Genomic DNA, 20,973 nt, shown 5'->3' on the forward strand with positions numbered 1-20,973 from the left:
CAACAAAAACTAAGAATTACTGGCATTAACATGGGTCAGCTGTTTACCAAGAAGAGGGAAGAAGAGGTGAAGGGTGGGACAAAAGTCTTGGGACCAAGTGTCCCAAGAGTACACTTGGCTTTCAGAAGGAAGTTATGTGGAGGGTTATTTCTCAGAAGCACTGGTCAACTCTCTCCTAGTGTTGGCATATTATTAGTGTGAGCCTTTTGCCTACTCTGCCTGGGCCACAGTTCCTGGCTCGTCTTATGCCCTTCCTGAGTCCCCAGGCTTGTAAGGACAGGGGCTAAAGTGCCAACATGAGCTCTTGAGCCCTGTTCTTTGCAGGGGAATCTTACAAATAAATGGTTCAGACTTTCGGATTCACACCACTTCCGACTCTACTCACGTGCCGCACTTATAAATAGGGTGACAGACCATTTGGAACAGGCTGGTCTAACTTCTTCTCCCAGACCTGTTTCTTGGGTCCTACCTGCATTTCTACTGGCAAGGCAGACAGTAAAAGTTTCCTGAGCATAGGCGGCCAAACCTACATGCCCCCTGGGGATGCCAATGTAAAGGCCGTATAAAGGTCCCGAACAACTGCTGGTCACCCAGTTCCAAAACAACGATCTAGGACTAACTTCCTCTTTTCTTGTTTAGAGAGAGGTTGTTCAGCCACAGCAAATGATGGACAAGTTTTCGGTTCTTCTGGTGTGAGAAGGCTAGGAATTAGGAATGAGAACTACTTGAGTGTTGACTTTGAGAGTTGTACTATGTTTGGGTACACGGTGAGATGAGGCTGTTTAGCAACAGCAGGACGACAGAGGGAAGATAGGCAACTCACATCGGTCGATCGATGCGTTCGGCGCGCAGCACAGTCCCGGAGGTGGGCATGGGCGGGTGGTGAGCTTCGGTGGGAGGGACGTTCGTGGCGGAGAGTTACAATTGGTAGAGCCTTAGCAAAAGGCGGATCCTTAGCTGCGAGCCGCGGGGTAAAGCTCGACACTGCGGCCCCGGCCTAGGCACGATCCTTAAGCAAAGCAACGTCTTGGACCTGCGGCCACAGTCTTATGCCATGGATCGCCATCTCTGCATTTGTCGCGAGATCCAGCTCCGGAGTGGTCTCCTGTTCCCTTTTCTTCTACTAATGATGCTGGCAGACCTAGCGCTCCCGGCCCAACGTCACCCCCCGGTGGTGCTGGGTGAGACTCTTGTCCGGCGGGGTGGTGGGTGAATCCTGCAGGATCCAGTGCAGCCAGGGTCTGCTAGGCCGACTACTCTGTTGTGCATCTGCTTTAAGCACGAAACAGAGCATTTGGTTCCTAACCTGGGTCAGTTCTGTTAGCCCACCTCCCGCCATACTGGGCATGGGTGTGGTCTGGCACCCTCTAAAACAAGAGAGCAAGGTGAAGAGATACTGTCCGGTTTTCCACTCTCCCTAACTGCATCGGCTCCAAACCTTGCCTCGCCATGCCCCCATTTCTTTGCTGGAAAGACTGAGGCAATTCAACCCTACCTCAGCGGGTTCCTAGGTAGTCTCAGAATTGGTCTTAGTCTACCTAGAAGGCATCGCCCTCCTACCCTCTGTATTTCACAGGGAGGGAATGAGTGGTAGCAAGTTTTATCCACGCTGGCCCCCAAATTAATTTCTCTTTGCTCTCAGTTTATGGAATGGATGGCATTGACTTTCGAGGAGATGGCTTAAGGGAAACAGGATGGTTAAGGGAAGGGAAGACAGAGGAAAGGGTTGGGACAACAGTCCTGAACCGGTGTTAAAGGAGTCAGAGAGCATGCCCCTACTCTCCTCTACCAGACCTAACTACTCCATCCAGGTTGACATTCCCTGCACGCTTGCTCTTTGGTCTGAGACTTGGCAGCTGAACAGAAATAACAATGTTTCCATACGGTAATCCGCCAGGCTAAAATCTCTAGGAGTCTTAGATGCCTCATTCTGCCAATGGCTGTCATTTTGAACTGGTGTTTCAGTGGCCAGCCAGGACTCCTGAACACATAAGAAACATACACTATATACTCACTCTGCTGGAGCATAAATTCCTGTGCTTTTTTTTTTTTTTTTTTTTTTTTTTTTTTTTTTTTAATTTGTTTTTTTTTTTGGTCTTGTCTTTTTGAAGATGGTTTCTCCAGGTAGCCCTGGCTGTTCTGGAATTCTCTCTGTAAACCAGGCTGGACTTAAGCTCAGATACCCACCAGCCTCTGCCTCTCAAGTACTAGGATCAAGGGTGTATGCCACCATGCCTGGCTGAGAAACCCTCTCTTGAAAAACAAACAAACAAAAATTAGGCATTCCAGGTCAGAGAAGGGTATGGGGGATTCTGAACCTAGGTTCACTTTGAGATTTGTACACAGTTGGCCTGGCCTTTCCCAAGCTTCCTGGAGGGTAGTAACCGTGGCTCTCAGAAATGATGACTACTTTGGAGCCTGAGTGAGTAGACTCCAGGAAAGCCTTTCTGGAATACACAGGAAGTAGTTGGTTAGAAGATGGCTCCAGGCTGGTTGGAATGCGAAGGCGGGAGGTATGGGTGGTGTGAAGCTCGTGACTTACTGGGTCATCTGGACTTTACCCTGGGGACCAGGTTGAAGTCACGTGTAAGCACATGGAGTTCTAAGGATAAAGACCTTGGCATTGGGATGTGTGCATTCTCTGACCACATACATGTTTGCTACTTTCTTTCTTTCTCTCTTTCTTCCTCTTTCTTTCTTTCTTTCTTTCTTTCTTTCTTTCTTTCTTTCTTTCTTTCTTTCTTTCTTTCTTTGAGGCAGGTCTTACTCTGTAGCCTTGTCCTCTCTTTGTAGACTTGTAGATCAGGCTGGCCTTGAACTCAGAGATCTGTCTGGCTCCCCCACCCCTACCCCCAGCACTGGGACTGAAGAGGAGTACACCACCACACCTGGCTTGTTTGCAACATATTTTTGCCTGGATGGATTGGCGCCAACTGCATTCATTAGTCTGTCCAGATTTTGGTTATCTTAAATCATAGCAGAGAAGCCTAAGACTCCGAAAGGATCTGAGCACCTGCATTCTTGTGCACCTTTTCAAGGACTGGGGCTGCGGCCACTAACGTAAACCAGAGAGAGTTGTTTCTAGGCACAAAGTGTGGGTCCTGAGTTAGTGGAAGAGGTGGCAGAAAATTGATCTTGGAGCAGGAGGTGGGACCTTAGACGAACGGTTTATCTCTCTCAGCCTCAATCTTTTTATCTGTTCTGTGTACAAAGAGGGCCTGCAAGAAGGTTTAGTAGGGGAAGGGGATTGCCACCAAGCCTGAAGACCTGGGTTCTAGCCCCTGACGATTCCAGTTCTGGCAAGTTGTCCTCCAGCCTCTGCATGTGTGCTGTGCTGTGCTCTCATCTTCTCCCTACATGCATTAACAGACTAAGTACACATAATTTTACAATGTATTTGAAGTTAAAGATGACTCTTCCCAGGGATATTTGAAGTAAAAGTTTTGTGTCTGGCACCAAGTATCTCAGGAAGGGGTCATTGCTAATTTTAGAGGCCACACAGCCAGGCAGGGCAAAGGGGTATTTGGTGGCTTCCTCCTTTACCCAGTTCCCCTTCAGTGCATGGAGACATTGACCAGTACACGTGCCCAGTTCACAGAGGTGTCATGTAGAGGCTCCCATGGTGGGAATTTCCCCCTTTGGCACCCACATCATGAAGGGAGTGGAAGGCCCGTGTCTTCCCACAACACTCTGAAGACATTGGGATAACTGCCCAGGCAAGGACATGTGCTGCGCTGGGTTCAAAGATACTGGTGAGAAAAGTCAAGGGGCTCTTTATAGTGACTGTGAATCTTAAAAAGGGTTTTCTCCTCAGGCGTTGGTAGCACACACCCTTGATACTAGTACTCAGGAGGTAGAGGTAGGCAGATCTGAGTTCTAGGACAGCCAGGGCTACACAGAGAAACCCTTCTAGGAAAAAAAAAGGTGGGGGAGGGGGAGGTTGTCCTTGTAAAGTGTTCAGAATATAGCGGGTAGGAGGTAGGTGGTGGCCTGTAAGGTTAGCGGGCTTTAAATGCTGGAAGTTGAAGGGATGGGTGTGACCTTGGGTGTTACCAAGGCCCTAGGGTTTGTGTGACCCAAAGAGATTGACAGGGGTGGTATCTAGTCATGCTTGGAACTTGGTCACACACCCTGCCCCGTGGCTGGTGTTGGCATGTAATTGCAGATCAGCCATGTGCAACACACCTCTCCACCATGTTAAGGCTTTCAGTTTCCTTTGGAACTTCCTGGCCTTTAGCGAGGCCTACAGGCCTTGGTAGGCCTGCTGGTACTAATATAAGGTTCTCTCGTTTGTCGTTTATCATGGCCTCCTTCCGACAAGCCTGTAATTCCAGCATTAGGCAAGTTGGAAGCAGGAAAAGCAAGCTTTTGATGTCAGCGAGACCCCGTCTCAGATAAAAACAAACAAAATATAAGAATACTGCCCCTAGGGGTTGGGGATTCAGCTCAGTGGTAGAGCACTTGCCTAGCAAGCGCAAGGCCCTGGGTTCGGTCCCCAGCTCCGGGGGGGGGGGTGGGGGGAAGGTTGAAGTTTCGGGGTTGGGGGTTTGGCTCAGCGGTAGAGCACTTGTTTAGGGAGCGCAAGGCCCTGGGTTCGGTCCCCAGCTCCGAAAAAAAGAAAAAGAAGAAAAAAAAAAAAGAATACTGCCCCTAGATTTAATTTTTGGCTTACCACTCTATCTTGTGTCCCACTGCTTGCGGGTGGAGAAGACCTTTCTTTTCTTTTTAACAAGCCTGTAGGGTGCTATACATCTAGTGTCAAGGCTGTAGCATTGGCCAAATTTTAGAATTTCTGAAAAACTCCCATGAGCCTCAGAATACCTCCCAGTTAGAGTGTGATCTGGATCCATTAACCTGATGGCTTCCTTCAGTAGCTGAGGTCACAGCCTCTCTTGGGGAACTGACTTTGGTTTTTGAATTCCCTTCTAAATGGCCTATGAGGAAGTTCCTTTGGAGATCCTGGAAAGTTATTTTTGTCCCATAACATTACTGACCCTCCCCCCAAATCTGCCCCCATGGGGTATTTGCTGGCGGCTTCTTTCTCATTAATGCTGGGCTCTTGTTTTTGTTTGTTTTGAAAGCACTAACTTGAGCCTTCTGCCTCAGCCTCCTAAGTACTGGATTCACAGGTATCTACCACATGCCCCAAGGGTAGCAGCCACTTTTCTATATATATGGGGGGCAGGGTGTAAGCCTTTTCTTGTTTTCCCAATCCTGGCATTGTGGGATTGCAAAGACGTGTTATGGTGTTCGCTACTCTGGTTGATTCTGTTGCAGACTGCAAGAGGCTTGGGAGGGTCACCGGCCTGTCAGAGCCTGAGGCCATGCCTGTCTTTTTCTTCTGCAGTGCCTGGTGATTTGGGTAACCAGTTGGAAGCAAAGCTGGATAAGCCAAAGGTTGTACACTACCTGTGCTCCAAGAAGACGGACAGTTACTTCACACTCTGGCTGAATCTTGAACTGCTCCTGCCAGTTATCATTGACTGCTGGATTGACAACATCAGGTGAGGGCTGGGGCCCAAGATGAGGGATCGATCACTCATCCAAGGGGCCTAGAGAGGCCTTCCAAGTATTTGTCCCCATTCCTCAGTCGATGGGAAAATGACCTCTCTCTTCTAAGCTCTAAGCCCTTGATCTGGTCTGGTTTGGTCAGCACTGGCTGTCCACTCTCAGAAGCATGAATTTCTTTTTCTTCTTGCTGTTCCCAGTTCTCCATCATCTTCTTCAACTATCAGGTCCTAGACTCAGGGTTGGTTTTTTTGTTTTTGTTTGTTGTTGTTGCGTTGTTGTTGCCTATCCCCTCTTCTTGGCTTCTCCCAGCCTGGGTCCTGGCTAAGCCTACCTCTTCGGCTGCTTGTTCCTTCCGACGGATGTCCACATTTTTACACATTAACGTGCAGGCACAGAGGGTCTCATTTTATGGCCTAGACTGATAAATCTCCCATTCACTCTTTAAAACCTTGCTCTTGAACTGACTCAGTGGTAGAGCAGAGGCTGCTCTTACAGAGACCCCTAGAGCAGTGTGGTCCCAACCTCTAACGGTGTGGCCCTTTAATGCAGTTCCTCATGTGATCGTGACCTCTCAACCACAAAATTATTTCATTGCTACTTCATTGCTGTAATTTTGCTACTGTTATGAGTCATTGTAAATATCTATTATGTAGGATATCAGATATGCAACCCTAAAGTGGTTTGCCGCCCAGATTGAGAACCATCGCTCTAGAAGGTTAGTTCTTGGCATCCACAAGGTAGTTCACAACTGTTTGTAACTTCAGTCCTAGGGGATCCATTGTCTGTCCTCTTTTGGCTTCTTAGGGCACTGCATACATAAACACTCATACACATAAAATAAAATATTAAAAAAAATCTCAAAAAAAATTAATAATTAGTATTGCCAGCAGAGTTTGGTGATCAAAAATTCCATTCTTACTTTGCTGGTCATCTCTTTTTTTTTTTTTTTTTTTTTAAAGATTTATTTATTTAATGTACAGCATTCTGCCTGCATATGTGACTGCAGGCCAGAAGAGGGCACCAGATCTCATTACAGATGGTTGTGAGCCACCATGTGGTTGCTGGGAATTGAACTCATGTCCTCTGGAAGAGCAGTCAGTGAGTGCTCTTAACCGCTGAGCCATCTCTCCAGCCCTGGTCATCTCACTCTTAAAAAACATGTATGTATGTGTGTGTGTATGTGTGTATATATGTATGTCTGTATGTACGTATGTATGTATGCAATGCATAGGGGTGTGGGTGTGGAAGTTAGAGGACAATTTGTAGAGATCAGTTCTCTCCTTCCACAGTGTGGGTCCTACAGGTTCTCAGACTTGGTATCTTCACCTGCTGAGCCACCTTGATTTCCATGTCAGGATATAATCAACCCAAACCTCATCAATTACTAACATAAATATGTAAACTAAAAACAAGGTGAGTGTGATGGTTTATCTATAATCCCAGCATTCAGCAGAGAGGCTGGGGCAGGAGGGTTGTCACAAATTTCAGGCCAGCTTGGGTTATAGAATGGGTACCAACCAGACTTAAGTAGCAAGACCCTGTCCCAAGACCCAAAACAAGCATAGACAGATGAATTGGTTTCCTTTACACGCAAGCAAATCAGTGATGTTCAGAGGATAAAGACACGTGGGCTGTGAAGTAAAACATTTTAGTTGGATGACAGAGGTTTTAGTGGTTTTGTTGATTTTTTTTGTTTGTTTTTTGTTTCAGAGACAGGTTTGCTCTGTGTAGCCCTGGCTGTCCTAGAACTCACTGTATAGACCAGGCTGGCCTCAGACTCATAGAGATCTGCCTGCTTCTACCTTCTGAGTGCTGAGATTAAAGGATATGCATATGATATGTTGCCTGTTTGTGTGTATATATATATATATATATATATATATATATATATATATATATATATACACACACATATATATATACAGTATATATATACATACAGTGTATATATATATATATATATATACACTGCATGCCTGCCTGCCGAGGGCAGAAGGCATCAATCTACTGGAACTGAAGTTATAGTTATGAGCATGAGCTACCATACTGATGCTGGGAATTGAATTACATACTGTGCAAGAGAGCTCTGTTGTCCCTTTTGAAATTTTTCCTTTTATGTTTCTGGGTGTTGAGGCTGCATGTATGTCTGTGCACCTTATGTGTATAGTGCCCGCAGAAGCCAGAAGAGGGCGTCAGATCCTACAGGACTGGAATTACTTTACAATATATCTTCTTGTTTGTTTTTGTTTTTTCAAAGCAGAGTCTCACTACATATCCCCGATTGTGTTGTTCTGGAACTTACTGTGAGATCAGGGTAGCCAACTCACAGAGATGCCCTCACGTCTACTTCCCAAGTGCTGGGCCTAAAGGCCTGCTCTACTACACCCAGCTTATACACTGAATCTTGATCATATACAGCTCCTCCAAAAGACATTCATTTCCCTCCTTCATGTTCTCCTCCTCCTCCTCCTCCTGTTCTCCTCTTTCTTCCTCCTCCTTCCTCTTCCTCCTCCTCGTCCTGGTCCTCCTCCTCCTCCTGTTCCTCCTCTTTCCTCCTCCTCCTCGTCCTCGTCCTCCTCCTCCTCCTCCTCTTCCTCCTCCTCTTCTTTGTCATCATCATCTTCTTCTTCTTCAAGTTTGTTTCTTTTTATTTTATATGTATGGGTGTTTTGCCTTTATATATGTCTATGTACAACATGCATGCATTGCCCAAGAAAACCAGAAGGAGGTGTAGGATCCCTTGGAACTGGAGTTACAGATGATTGTTAGCTGCCATGTATGGGCACTAGAGACTGAACCAGGGTGCTCTGCAAGAGCAACCAGTGCTGGTGATCTTCTTTTCCTTTAGAATTATTTTATTAATTTATTTTATGTGTATGTGTGTTTTTGCTGCAATGCAGTGCCTGGTGCTGCAAAGACCAGGGGGGTCTTGGATCCCCTGGAACTATAGTTACCTACCATTTATTATGATTGGACACATGAGTACTGGGAATCAAACCTGGGTCCTTTGGAAGAGCAGCCAGTGCTCTTAACGATGAGATGAGCAGTCTCTCCAGCCCATGTTCTCTCCTTTTAGAAAAATTAATTTCAGAAGATGGCATTTTATTTAGAGGTGAATGCACATGCTGTAACACGATTATATAGGTCACGGAACAGCCTGAGGCATTCATTCTCTACCTCCACCATGTTGTTCCTAGGAACTGAACTCAGGTCTTGAGGTTTGTCAGCTTTGTCCACTGAGCCAATTCTCTGTCCCCTCTTTCTTCTCTGCTCACTTATTATGATACATGTCTCCTTTAGCTCTGCTCACTGGAATGATCTCCTTGGGGTGATCCTATGCAGCTGGCTCTAATTGCCGTGAGTTCATGCGTGCAATGACCGTGTGAAGACAGCATCTCACAGCACTTCTCCCTCATCCTACATCCTCCCTCCTCCGTGATCTTTCCTGAGCCTTGGGGGGTGTTGATAATAGACATCAGCATTCAGTAGTCCCTTATGCTCATCACTTTGATCAGTGTCTTAGTTAGGGTTTCAATTGCTGTGAAGAGACACCATAACCAAGGCAACTCTTCAGACACACCAGAAGAGGGCATCAGATCCCATTATAGATGGTTGTGAGCCACCATGTTGTTGCTGGGAATTGAACTCAGGACCTCTGGAAGAGCAGTCAGTGCTCTTAACCACCAAGCCATCTCTCCAGCCCCCCAAGGCAACTCTTATAAGGACAATTAATTGGAGCTGGCTTACAGGCTCTGAGGTTCATTCCATTATCAAGACAGGAGCACGGCAGCATCGGAGCAAACATGGGGCTGGAGGACCTAAGAATTCCACCTCTTGTTCCAAAGGCAGCTAGCAGAAGACTGGCTTCCAAGTAGCTAATATGAGGGTCTTAAAGCCCACGTACACAGTGAAACACTTCCTCCAACAAGGTCATACCCACTCCAGTAAGACCCTGTCTTAAAACTAAGCAAAGGGGGTTGGGGATTTAGCTCAGTGGTAGAGCGCTTGCCTAGGAAGCGCAAGGCCCTGGGTTCAGTCCCCAGCTCCGAAAAAAAGAACCAAAAAAAAAAAAAAACTAAGCAAAGCAAAAAGTTTATTTTACCAGAACTTACTCTTTCTCTTTCTCTCACTCTCTTTTTAGAGAAAGGATTTCTCTGTATAGCTTTGGCTGTCCTAGAATTCACAGAGATCCTCCTGCTTCTGCCTCCTGGGTGTTGGAACTAAGGGAGTGTACCACCACTGCCTGGCAGTGAAATCTTGTCTTAACAACAACAACAACAACAACAACAACAACAGAGACTAACAAAATAACACCACAAAAGGGTGACCCAGTAGATTAGATCACCTGCTCCTCTTGCAGAGGACCCAAGTTTGAGTCCCATCAGTTACTTGGTGGCTGTCATAACTTCAGTTCCAAGGGATCTAATGCTTTCTTTTTTTTTTTTTTTTTTAAAGATTTATTTATTTATTATATATAAGTACACTGTAGCTGTCTTCAGATACACCAGAAGAGGGCATCAGATCTCTTTACAGATGGTTGTGAGCCCCCATGTGGTTGCTGGGAATTGAACTCAGGACCTCTGGAAGAGGAGTCAGGTGCTCTTAACCGCTGAGCCATCTCTCCAGCCCCGATCTAATGCTTTCTTATTCTCTGTAGGTATCAGGCATGCGTGTGGTGCATGTGTGTGCATGCAGGCAAAAAATTCATACTCATACAATTACATTTTTAAAAAGGAATTTGAGGCAGGGTCTTACTGTGTAGCTCAGCTGGACTCCAACTCCCTGTGTAGCCCAGGCTGGAACTGACAATCCTGGGATTGAATGCTGGGATCAAGGGTGTGATTTATCAGTTCTGTCTTCTCATGTGTAGGAGTCTCTTGACTGCCCCAAGAGCACACGTGAACGAATGGCTTACACGCTCTAGATCTGTACTAGAATACTCTTAAGGTCTGCACTGTAATGAATTTGCCAAATGATTGAGGCACTCTGGAACTGGCATTGTCTTAAATATGATTTATAGGAAGTGGGGGTATGGCTCAGTGATAAATTACTTGCACATCATACATAAGGCTCTGAATTTGAGCCTTAAAACCACAACAAAGGGGCTGGAGAGATGGCTCAGCGGTTAAGAGCACCCGACTGCTCTTCCAGAGGTCCTGAGTTCAATTCCCAGCAACCACATGGCTCACAACCATCTGTAAAGAGATCCGATGCCCTCTTCTGGTGTGTCTGAAGACAGCTCCAGTGTACTTATATAAAATAAATGAATAAATCTTTAAAAAAAAAAAACCACAACAAAGCAAAATATGACAAACTTACTTTATTGATAAGTAAAGATGGGAACTCAAAAGAATTTAAAAATATTGGCTACAGCCATTTCATTCAGCTGCTAAATCACAGCATCAGAATTCAAACTCACATTGTATTCTTTCTTTTTTGTTTGCTTGTTTGTTTTTGTTTTTCCAAGATAGGATTTCTTTGGCCATCCTAGAACTTGTTCTGTGGACTAGCCTGGTCTCAAACTCCTGGTCTCAAGATCCTCCTGCCTCCTGAGTGTGGTATTCTAAGGTTCCCCTTGCAGACAGAAGTCTCTAAAGGCAGAGACTATGTTTCTCTTTGTTTCTAGATTTATTTTATTACTTTATGTGTATGAGTATTTTGCTTGCTTGTGTATCTTGTGTGCTAGGTGCCAATGACAGTCAGAGAGGATATCAGATCCCCTAGGACTGGGAGTTATATATGGTTGTGAGCCACCATATGGGTGCTGGGTATTGAACCTGGGTCTTCTGCAAAAGCAAACAAGTTCTCTTAATAGCTAAGCCAAATTGAAGAACACAGTTGGTGCTGGCAAATGTTTGAGCTGATTAGAACTTAATCAATTAGAAGCTTTTCCCAGAGACCTGCTAGCTGGTCCTCTGGGCAATCAGTCTGTCCCGTTGTGTATGCCACCCTCTTTGTTGACTCTTTTTGGTGTGTGGCTGCAGCTATTCCTGGGCTGTTGATCTACATTTCTATTTCTGTCGTGGAGACACATGGCCTCAGGTGCTGCCAGTGGAGGCACAGGCTGATGCTGACAGAACCTTTGTTTTGGCTCCTCTGACCTGTTTTGATTTTCATCTTGCACAAAGCTGCCTTGGCCTTTCACAATCATTTTCTGCATTTTGCTGGTATCTACTGAGTGGACTTGGGCCCTATCGTGTGGTCAATGTTAGGGGTTATGACTGAGTTTTGTTTGTCTGCTTGTTTTTAAGATTTTTTTATTATATATGCACTGCAACTGTCTTCAGACACATCAGAAGAGGGCATCAGATCCCATTACAGATGGTTGCAAGCCACCATGTAGTTGCTGGGAATTGAACTCAGGACCTCTGGAAGAACAGTCAGTGCTCTTAACCATTGAGCCATCTCTCCAGCCTTCTGTTTGTTTGTTTTTTGAGACAGGGTTTGTCTGTGTAGCCGTGGGTGTCCTGGAACTTGTTCTGTAGACTAAGCTGACCTTAAACTCACAGAGATCTACCTGTGTATGCCTCCTGAGTGCTGGGATCAAAAGCATGTACCACCATTTACTATGTATGCCTTCCTGTATGCTGTGTGCCAGGTGTATACAGTGCCTGTGGAGGCCAAAAGACGTGGAAGAATCCTCTAGAACTGGAGTTAGAGATGGTGTAAACCACCACATGGTACTGAGACTTTAACTCCAGGTCCTCTAAAACAGTGCTCTTAACCACTGAGCCTTCTTTCCAGGCCTCTTGGTAATTGACCTTTAATGATGTTAGTATTCAGGACCACTAATAAATTCAGCTTTTCTTGGGCATATTTGCCTCTGGTGTTTCCTGTTACTTCTCCAGGCCTTGCAGACGCCTGACTGAAGGAAGGAGACTAGAGCAGCTGTATACTGCTCTGAGTTTGGTTCTGGTTTTTATGGCAGGCACAGACGCTCTGCGATGATAAAATCTTGAGTTAGGAGCTGCTAAGTTTGTGGTAGTGTGTTGCACAGCAACAGAACAGCGACGAAGGACTGCTACGAAGAGGGCAGTCTCTATCCCTGCGTTTAGGAATTGGCGGCCATACCCCGGATGTTGTGGCTGCTGGCAGGTCATCTCTTCCTGGAGTTCCGAGCAGTGTATGGTCCATTCCCTTTCTCTTTGAATGGCAAGCCTTGGGGGAGTGCCCAGTGCCCAGGGTCTACAATGCAGATTTTCTCCTGTCTCTCCCCACCTGCTCCCATCATTCCTCTGTCTGGACCTTGTCCACCCTCTTTCCCACCCATCTGTATAGGAGTCATAGGTGCTCAGGTGAGATGGCCACGTCTGCTGTGTGCTTTCTTCACTGTCTGCTTTGCTCCGTGGTGTGTTAGGAGGGATGGAAGGCACCAACAAGAATAGGCGGTCTCCTGGGATCGAGAATGGCGTTGGCAGCGTGGCAATAGCTGGTACTTTCTTCTGCCTAGTCCAAGGCCCTCCCTCATTCTAGGTGAGGGGGCAGCTGGAGAAGGGAGTTTGCTTTGGGGCTCCCCACCCCCACCCCATTAAGTCTCTGGAGTAAGCCTTCATGCAGTTCTCATTGGGATTTTGTTATTCTGAGCCTCTGTACTGTTGGGTTTTTTGTTTGCTTGTTTGTTTGAGACAGGGTCTCTCATAGCCCAGGCTAGTCTCAAACTTGTATGTCAATGAGGATATCCCGGATTGCTTGATCTTCCCAACCCTACCTCCCAAGTCCATATCTGGCATTGGTCTGTGTGTTACAAGCTTGCTTTGTTATTACTATTATCTCCTTTAGACCTCAGACCAAACCGGTGTGAGACTGGAGCATGGCTAGGGTCACAGGGCAGAACTGAGACACACTAAGCCTCAGTTACTAACTTACTGCCTTCTCCTGACAGGCTGGTTTACAACAGAACATCTCGGACTACCCAGTTTCCTGATGGTGTAGATGTGCGTGTTCCTGGCTTTGGGGAAACATTTTCTCTGGAATTCCTAGACCCAAGCAAAAGGAACGTGGGTATGTAGCTCTTGCTCAGGGCCTCCAGGGTTTATGACTGGGGGCTCCAGGCTCTGGTGGGCCCCTAGAACATAGGGAGTACTATGTTGCTTTGAAGGGGTAGCCTGTGAGCTTTGATTAGTGGACACACAATTCCTTTTCCACTTCAGGGAGACAGATGTCATTGTCTCTGTGGGTGTGGTGTGGGTAGCTAGCACTGGTTATATTTTATGTAATTCTATGCATTCTGTCCATAGGTTCCTATTTCTACACTATGGTGGAGAGTCTTGTGGGCTGGGGCTACACACGGGGGGAAGATGTCCGTGGTGCTCCCTATGATTGGCGCAGAGCCCCAAGTAAGAAACCACCCTACCCCCACCCTGTTCCATTACCTAGGGATTGGGAGGCAGGAATAAGGTAGTCTTGGCCACTAATAGTCCTTGGGCTCTCTCTGAGTCTCTGACTTCCAGTGCAGTGGGCACTGTCACCAGCTCTGATGAGTCTTGCCTTATCTGACCGTGTCATTCATTCTAGGGTTTCCTGGCCTCTGAGTCTTGGCAGAGGTAGAGGCTAAGTCGAGGGGCAGTGGGGGAAGGACCTCTTTTTCCTCTCTTTATGAACCTTTGGGGGAACTGGTCTGCTTCTACTTAGTTTCCAATCCTCTCTGCACCCCCTAGTCCTGGGTCTGGTCTGTAGATTGGTTAGTGGTTCAGGTCCCAGGACACTTCCTGCCTGACCCCTGCTTGGCTCTGGCCTGCAGATGAAAACGGGCCCTACTTCTTGGCCCTCCAAGAGATGATCGAGGAGATGTACCAGATGTATGGGGGCCCCGTGGTGCTGGTCGCCCACAGCATGGGCAACATGTACATGCTCTACTTTCTGCAGCGGCAACCACAGGCCTGGAAGGACAAGTATATCCAAGCCTTCGTTTCACTGGGTGCGCCCTGGGGGGGCGTGGCCAAGACCCTGCGTGTCCTGGCCTCAGGTAAGACCTCCCTGGCCCCTCATGAATAGCTGTTCCCAGGAATGCTTTCTCATGTCTTCTGTGGACTCATTACTGTGCCAGCATCCTTTACTATTGAGCCATCTTATCTTACTGGGCCCCCAGAAATGGACATTTAAAATAGAAGGCTTCTTTCTGTTAGTCCAGGGAGGAGATAGTAAAGGAGCTTGCTGGGCAAGCCCAAGAGTTTGAGTTCAATCCCCAGAACCAGTACAAGGTGAAAGGAGAGAACCAACTTCACAAAGATGTCCTCTGGCCTCAATGACGTGTGTGCTCATATACATAACATCTACACACAATAATTTTGTTTTTGTTTTTGTTTTTTTCTTTCTTTTTTTTTTTTTCGGAGCTGGGGACCCAGGGCCTTGTGCTTGCTAGACAAGTGCTCTACCACTGAGCTAAATCCCCAACCCCTACACACAATAATTTGTTAAAAAGAAAAACCAAATATCTATTTTTTTTTTCTCTCCAAAGAAAATCTAACGCTGTGACTGGTGAGCTGGGTCAGCAGGTCAAGGTTGTTGCCAAGTCTGAGGATCTGAATTCAATCCCCAGAACCCACACGGTAGGAGGAAAGAACCAGCATTCACAAGCTGCCTTCTGACCTCCACATGCACACTGTAGCACTCATATGAGGGGACACAAGCACACACACACACACACACACACACACACACACACACACACACACACACACACACACAGAGGCAATAAAAAGAATCTAATACTACCCTGGTTTCTCCTCTCTAGTTGATAGCCCTTGTAATTCGTGTAATCTGTTGTAATCTTATACACGGAGTGACATAAATTGCTCATTGCTTATGTGTACATACACACAAACAAACACACAGTGCTATACACCCGACTGGCAGAACTTGATTTGACCCATAGTTCTTTGGGGTCTCTTCTCAACCCTCCCCACCTTGCCTCACAGGAGGAAGGCTACTGTATCCCGTTTGTGAGTTTCACCTGCCTGCACTTCTGTAGGCTGTTCAGGGAGGCAGTAGGTGGTGATCTAGCTGGGTCTGTCTGCTTGGTAGTTGGAAAAATCAGTCCTCTCTTGGGCCCTCTCCAACTGACTTATGTTTTTGTGACTATAGCACCCACCATCTGTAGCCATGAGGCAGGGCCTCTTGGTGCGGAAAGAAGCTGCCCAGCCCCCTCCACCATGACTGAAGGGTCCCCGGGGATCCCTTACTTGGAGACTGTGAACTGGGATCATCTCAAGAATCCCTAGACTATCTTTCTGCCATCACTGGTACTGCCTGACACACTTGCTCATCTGATTGTCATGATCAGGCTCATAATCTGTCCCAGCGGTCCTGAATTGAGAGGACAATAACGTCATGGCTCAGTGGCTCAGATGCTTAGATACCGGGAGGATTCGTCACAGCCATAGGCTCTGCCATTCCTGGGCTTACAGGGAGAGATGAGGGCGGGCACCTTCGGAATGGACGGGGAAACGTGATAAGGATTCAGGCGTGGCCGGTCTCAAAGCTTCCCTCAGGTGTAGGAAACGGCTTTCAGCTCTGGAAATCCAGGGGTGGAAGAGATGGAAATCCATGCTCTCCTAGGAGTTTCCTTTTCCCCACGGATTCTAGTGGTGGCAGGCAAAGCTGAGGCCCTGGGGTCAGCCAACAATACCTGTCTGCTTTGAGATGGTGTTGGATAGTGGGCAGTGATAATACTTGAATCCGTGTCTAAGTCGCCTCAGCCCCTGAAATCTCACTGGGTAATGGCAAGAGCTGACTCCAACTGTAGCTCACCCCCTTGCTTCCAGCAAGCAGGTCTGGCCTCCTAGGCCCAAGAAAGGCACATATATTGTTCAAGGCGATAAAACAGAAACAAACAGCAAAAAACCAAAACAGCTGGCCTGTTGACTTGCAGCTTCACCAAAGACAAAACTTGTGCCCACAGGTGTGATAAACACTTAGCAGAGGGTGTCCTTCTCAGATGAGCAACCCTAATAAAGAACTTGAGGAGGGAGGATGGAGTGCTCTCTGGACCTCTGATAAGGAAACACATAAGGATGTGTGTTTTCCACATACAGAAAGACGGAAAGAGAAAAGCCCGTGGTATGTGGGTGGGGATATGCTGATAACTAACAGTCTAAGGTTATGGAGTATTCACTGAGCCATGGGCTGGGCTGGTGAACCTCCTTCCTGAGCTGATAGAGCTTTGTCCTTCCAGGAGACAACAATCGTATCCCTGTCATTGGGCCACTGAAGATCCGGGAACAGCAGCGATCCGCGGTCTCCACCAGCTGGCTACTGCCGTACAACCACACGTGGTCACATGAAAAGGTGTTTGTGTACACACCCACAGCTAACTACACACTCCGGGACTATCACCGGTTCTTCCAAGACATCGGCTTTGAAGACGGCTGGTTCATGAGGCAGGACACAGAAGGGCTGGTGGAAACCCTGGTACCGCCTGGTGTAGAGCTGCACTGCCTGTACGGGACTGGTGTTCCCACGCCAAACTCTTTCTACTACGAGAACTTTCCTGATCGTGACCCAAAAATCTGCTTTGGGGATGGGGACGGCACAGTGAACTTGGAGAGTGTCCTGCAGTGCCAAGCCTGGCAGAGCCGCCAAGAGCACAAAGTGTCATTGCAGGAGCTGCCGGGGAGCGAACACATTGAGATGCTGGCCAATGCCACTACCTTGGCTTATCTGAAACGTGTGCTTCTAGAAGAACCTTGATTTCCTGTGCCAGGCAAGGCTGCTGCATGGCTGGACCACGGAGCTTCTCTTGGCCTCTCTGACTCTTTCATGGTCTGCAAACCTGGCAAAGTTTGTGACCGTCATCCAAGGTCCTAAGTCTTAGGAGGCATCTGCCTCAGGGGAAATGCTATTTCTCAACCTTCTTATGTAGAATGGCAATGAAGAAGAAGGAAGAAGTGAGTGTGGACTCAGAGGACATTTGATGGAAAGAATGCTGCTACTGATGCTGAATTGTGACCTCACGCTGGCTCTGGGGGCTGGATTGGTTGGCTCCGCACCCCAGTCCCTAACTTGGGCCATGCAATCCTCTTATCTTCTCTGGTCTCTCTACTCTAGCTCACTGGGCCCTAGCCTTCCTGTGAGTGAGGGATGTTAGTTACTGAGCTGACGTCCAGTCATAGAAGGTTCCACAGAGATCCTCGGGTGACCTTCCCCCATACTGGCCTCAGGTTGCCTACTGCACTGGCCGTAGGTGGCTAGAGCTGGTGGCTTCCCTGTGACCTCACTTATAGGCATTCTGAGTGTGGGGTCTTCTGGAAGCAGTCAGGTAAACCCCCTGCAGGCAGGGCAGTTGGTCGTGTCTCCCTGATTCCTTCGGGTTGGGTTATTTACAGTCCGTTCCTACCTCTCATTTAGTGGCATCCTAGCTCTGGACTGGACAGCAGAGGACCTCTCAATTCTGGGGGCCATGTCCTAGGATTCTTGATCTCCCTGCCCGTGATGCAGGTTCCAGTACTGAAGCTGGTTCTGTTGGTTCTGGGACTGTAGTTTAAGAGGGGCGGGGCCTAATGTCATGCCTTCTCTTAAGGTTCCTAGGAAGAAAATGAGCTCAAGGGAATAACCATGCTTGCTTAGAGCTTCCCATGAGCCACCTTCTTGAAAATTCCACCACCATGGTGCGCCCTGCTCTGGGGCCTTTCTACCATCTACTTGGGCTGGCACAGGGTTGAGAGGTGGTAGAGTCCCTGCCCAACACTTGCTACCAGCTGAATGGGTTTTGGTTTGCGGGGAAACAGTCCAGAGATTTGAAAGGGCCCCCAAGAGAGCTAGGAACTTAGAGTCCCAGCTAGGGGCTTTTGTTTGTTTGTCCCAGGGATGCCACATAGTCTCTGTGACAGCAGGGATGGGGAATCTCGGCCTGCCTTAGGGACAGTGGACCTGACTATAAGCTTGGGTCAGCTTTTAGGTCAGGGTCTCAAAACCACTTGGAGGCTGGACCACACTGCCTTCCCATACCGTTTCTGGCGCTGGACTTACCTTGTTAAGCACATTCCTATCATCTGTCCCTCACCTGAGTGGTGGGACCCCCACTCGGGGTCCTGAGCAAGCTGTACCTCGATTTTGGCAATAAAAGTATTCTGGATGCTGTAAGGTGCCTTGTCCTGCCCTGAGCATGAGAGGAGGGAGCTGTGATGTATGAAGGTGCCATAGAAGTGGGTGCTTGGTCTGTAACTTTACTGAGGCCTTACTCAACATTATCCCTCTGCCTGCACTTCTGTCCTGTTCTCTGGAATCGATTTCTCCAGTGGGACTCAGAAACAGACCCAGAATTGTATCTCTCAGAGTTGTGCACTTGCCCCCAAGCTGAAGGTGGAGATGGAGGGTAAGCCTGCAAGTGGCCCTGGCTGGATTCCCTGGGCTCTTCCCCCCTCAGCTTCCGGTGTCAGTATCCTTTGGTGTGGTGCTGATTCCCCTGCAGGCTTCATAGCAGGCAAGAAAAGCCTGTCAGGCGAGGAGAGAGTGAAACTTGGCTCAGTCTGATTTCATGGTTGCGGGTGCTAGACCAGAACTTTTAGAGTCTGGACCAAATAATTTTACTTTAGCCATATTTCGGCACAGCATAATTTTGGGGAAAAATATTCAGATGACAACTCAGTTGCAAGTGCACAACAATTTAAGACATGTTTATATTGAAGCTCTTTGCAAAGTACAATGGCTTCATCCATAGCATAATTTCTTTTTTTTTTTTGAAGATTTATTTACTTATTATATGTAAGTACACTGTAGCTGTCTTCAGACACACCAGAAGAGGGTATCAGATTCCATTACAGATAGTTGTAAGCCACCATGTGGTTGCTGGAATTTGAATTCAGGACCTCCAGAAGAGTAGTCAGTGCTCTTAACCACTGAGCCATCTCTCCAGCCCAGCATAGTTTCTTATTGACTTAGAAATAATGCTCAATATAAGGGAGAATGACTGAGGTAAATATGTTTGTGGGAGTCTTGGGATTGGCCTGGCCCTAAGATAATGCAGAAGTCACTTGGGCAGTTGGGAAGCACAAGTGACATCACTCATGATAATGGGTTTTATGGTCTAAAAGCAATGTTCAAGATTTAGGGGGAAAGGGTCTAGGATAAGTATATTCTGGGAGATATGGGCTGAGCCTGTCTCATCATACAGCAAAAGATCACCAAGTTGCAGAACTCTATCATCTGGCCCCTCAGTCCAGTGAAGAGGGAAGCTGTGTGTTTAACTGTCCTGGCTTCTCCGGTTGCTTAACTGTGTGCACAAGGCCTTTTTGTCCTCCATATTTTGAATTTAAAGTTCATTTTAGGAGGTCACCTTTTCTAGATTCAGCATCTTATCTGTGTATCTTCTGAGTCTGAATAGGAAGCCATACAAAGAGATCAGACAGCGACCTGCTACGGCTTTACCAGAAGGCCTCTGCTTCCAATACTGGGAAACTGTTATCTGCCCTGAAAACCCAGGAGTGGAAGACATAGAGGTTCACAGTCTCTGTGAGCTTTCCTATTCTCAAGGATTCTAGCAGGACGGAGGGGAGGGAGGGAGGAGGAGGGAGGAGGAGGGAGGGAGGAGGGAGAGAGAGAGAGAGAGAGAGAGAGAGAGAGAGAGAGAGACTAGCTTAGAGAGGGAGGAATAGAGATGATGACTAAGACATGGGAGCAAATAGAGATGGAAAGAGAGTTGTCTGGAATAGGGAAGCAGGCAAAGGGATTGGTTCAATACCAGTTTCCATTGAGTTGGCCAGACTAGACTCCACGTGTTGCTATACTCCAGGGGCCACTAGGGGGCGATCTAAGACTCACTGAACCAAGTGTAATGAATGCATAGAAGGAAGAGATGGTCAAGAGGAATGAGGTGTGGACGCTCTAGCCCAGTTGTGGCACCGGCCCAAGTGAAAGGATAATATGAAGAGTCTCACTCACTGGGCCTACCCAGGACACTGCCTACCTACTGTCAACACTTACTACCCAACCATGCCATTGTTCATAATGACCTTGTAGGCAGCTATTCATTCATTCCAAATCTTTTTTTTTTTTTTTTTAATTAACTTGAGTATTTCTTATTTACATTTCGAATGTTATCCCCTTTCCCGGTTTCTGGGAAAACATCCCCCTAACCTCTCTCCCTCCTCTTCTTTATGGGTGTTCCCCTCCCCATCCTCCCCCCATTGCGGCCCTCCCCCCAAATCATTTTTTTTAATTATTTATTTCATTGGTGTTTTTCACAATTTATGTTTGCATGAGGGTATCAGATCACCCAGAACAGGAGTTACAGTTACCAGTTACAGGAGTTATGGGTGCTGGGAATCAAACACAGGTCCTTGGGTAGAGCAGGCAGTGCCCTTAGCTGCTGAGCCATCTCTCTGCATCCCCCTCCCCCATTCCAACTCTTTTTGAGCCCTATGGGTACCTAAGTTTCATAGCTGCAGAGAAGGCATTCTGCCAGTGTCAGCCCCTTTGCATGGGTGGCCTTTTGACTTCTCTGAGCCTCAGCTTCCTTATCTGACC

At 47.3% G+C, this 20,973-nt stretch overlaps 1 protein-coding gene across 2 annotated transcripts; it reads left to right on the forward strand.

Moving 5' to 3' along the window:
* Window positions 1-939: 939 nt before the first annotated feature.
* Pla2g15 (phospholipase A2 group XV) lies at window positions 940-18,591 on the forward strand. 2 transcript variants are annotated; one of them, XM_032887854.1, is made up of 6 exons: window positions 940-1,181; window positions 5,348-5,504; window positions 13,394-13,512; window positions 13,749-13,847; window positions 14,252-14,476; window positions 16,685-18,591. In XM_032887854.1, the coding sequence occupies exons 1-6, from the start codon at window positions 1,055-1,057 to the stop codon at window positions 17,197-17,199; spliced, it is 1,242 nt and encodes a 413-aa protein (XP_032743745.1). In that variant the 5' UTR covers window positions 940-1,054; the 3' UTR covers window positions 17,200-18,591. The 2 variants fall into 2 exon arrangements, with proteins under 2 accessions (XP_032743745.1, XP_032743746.1); XM_032887855.1 differs by having other exon boundaries at window positions 947-1,181; window positions 14,377-14,476.
* Window positions 18,592-20,973: the final 2,382 nt, after the last annotated feature.

This window comes from Rattus rattus, chromosome 17, assembly GCF_011064425.1.
Source record: "Rattus rattus isolate New Zealand chromosome 17, Rrattus_CSIRO_v1, whole genome shotgun sequence".
Lineage (NCBI taxonomy): Eukaryota > Metazoa > Chordata > Mammalia > Rodentia > Muridae > Rattus > Rattus rattus.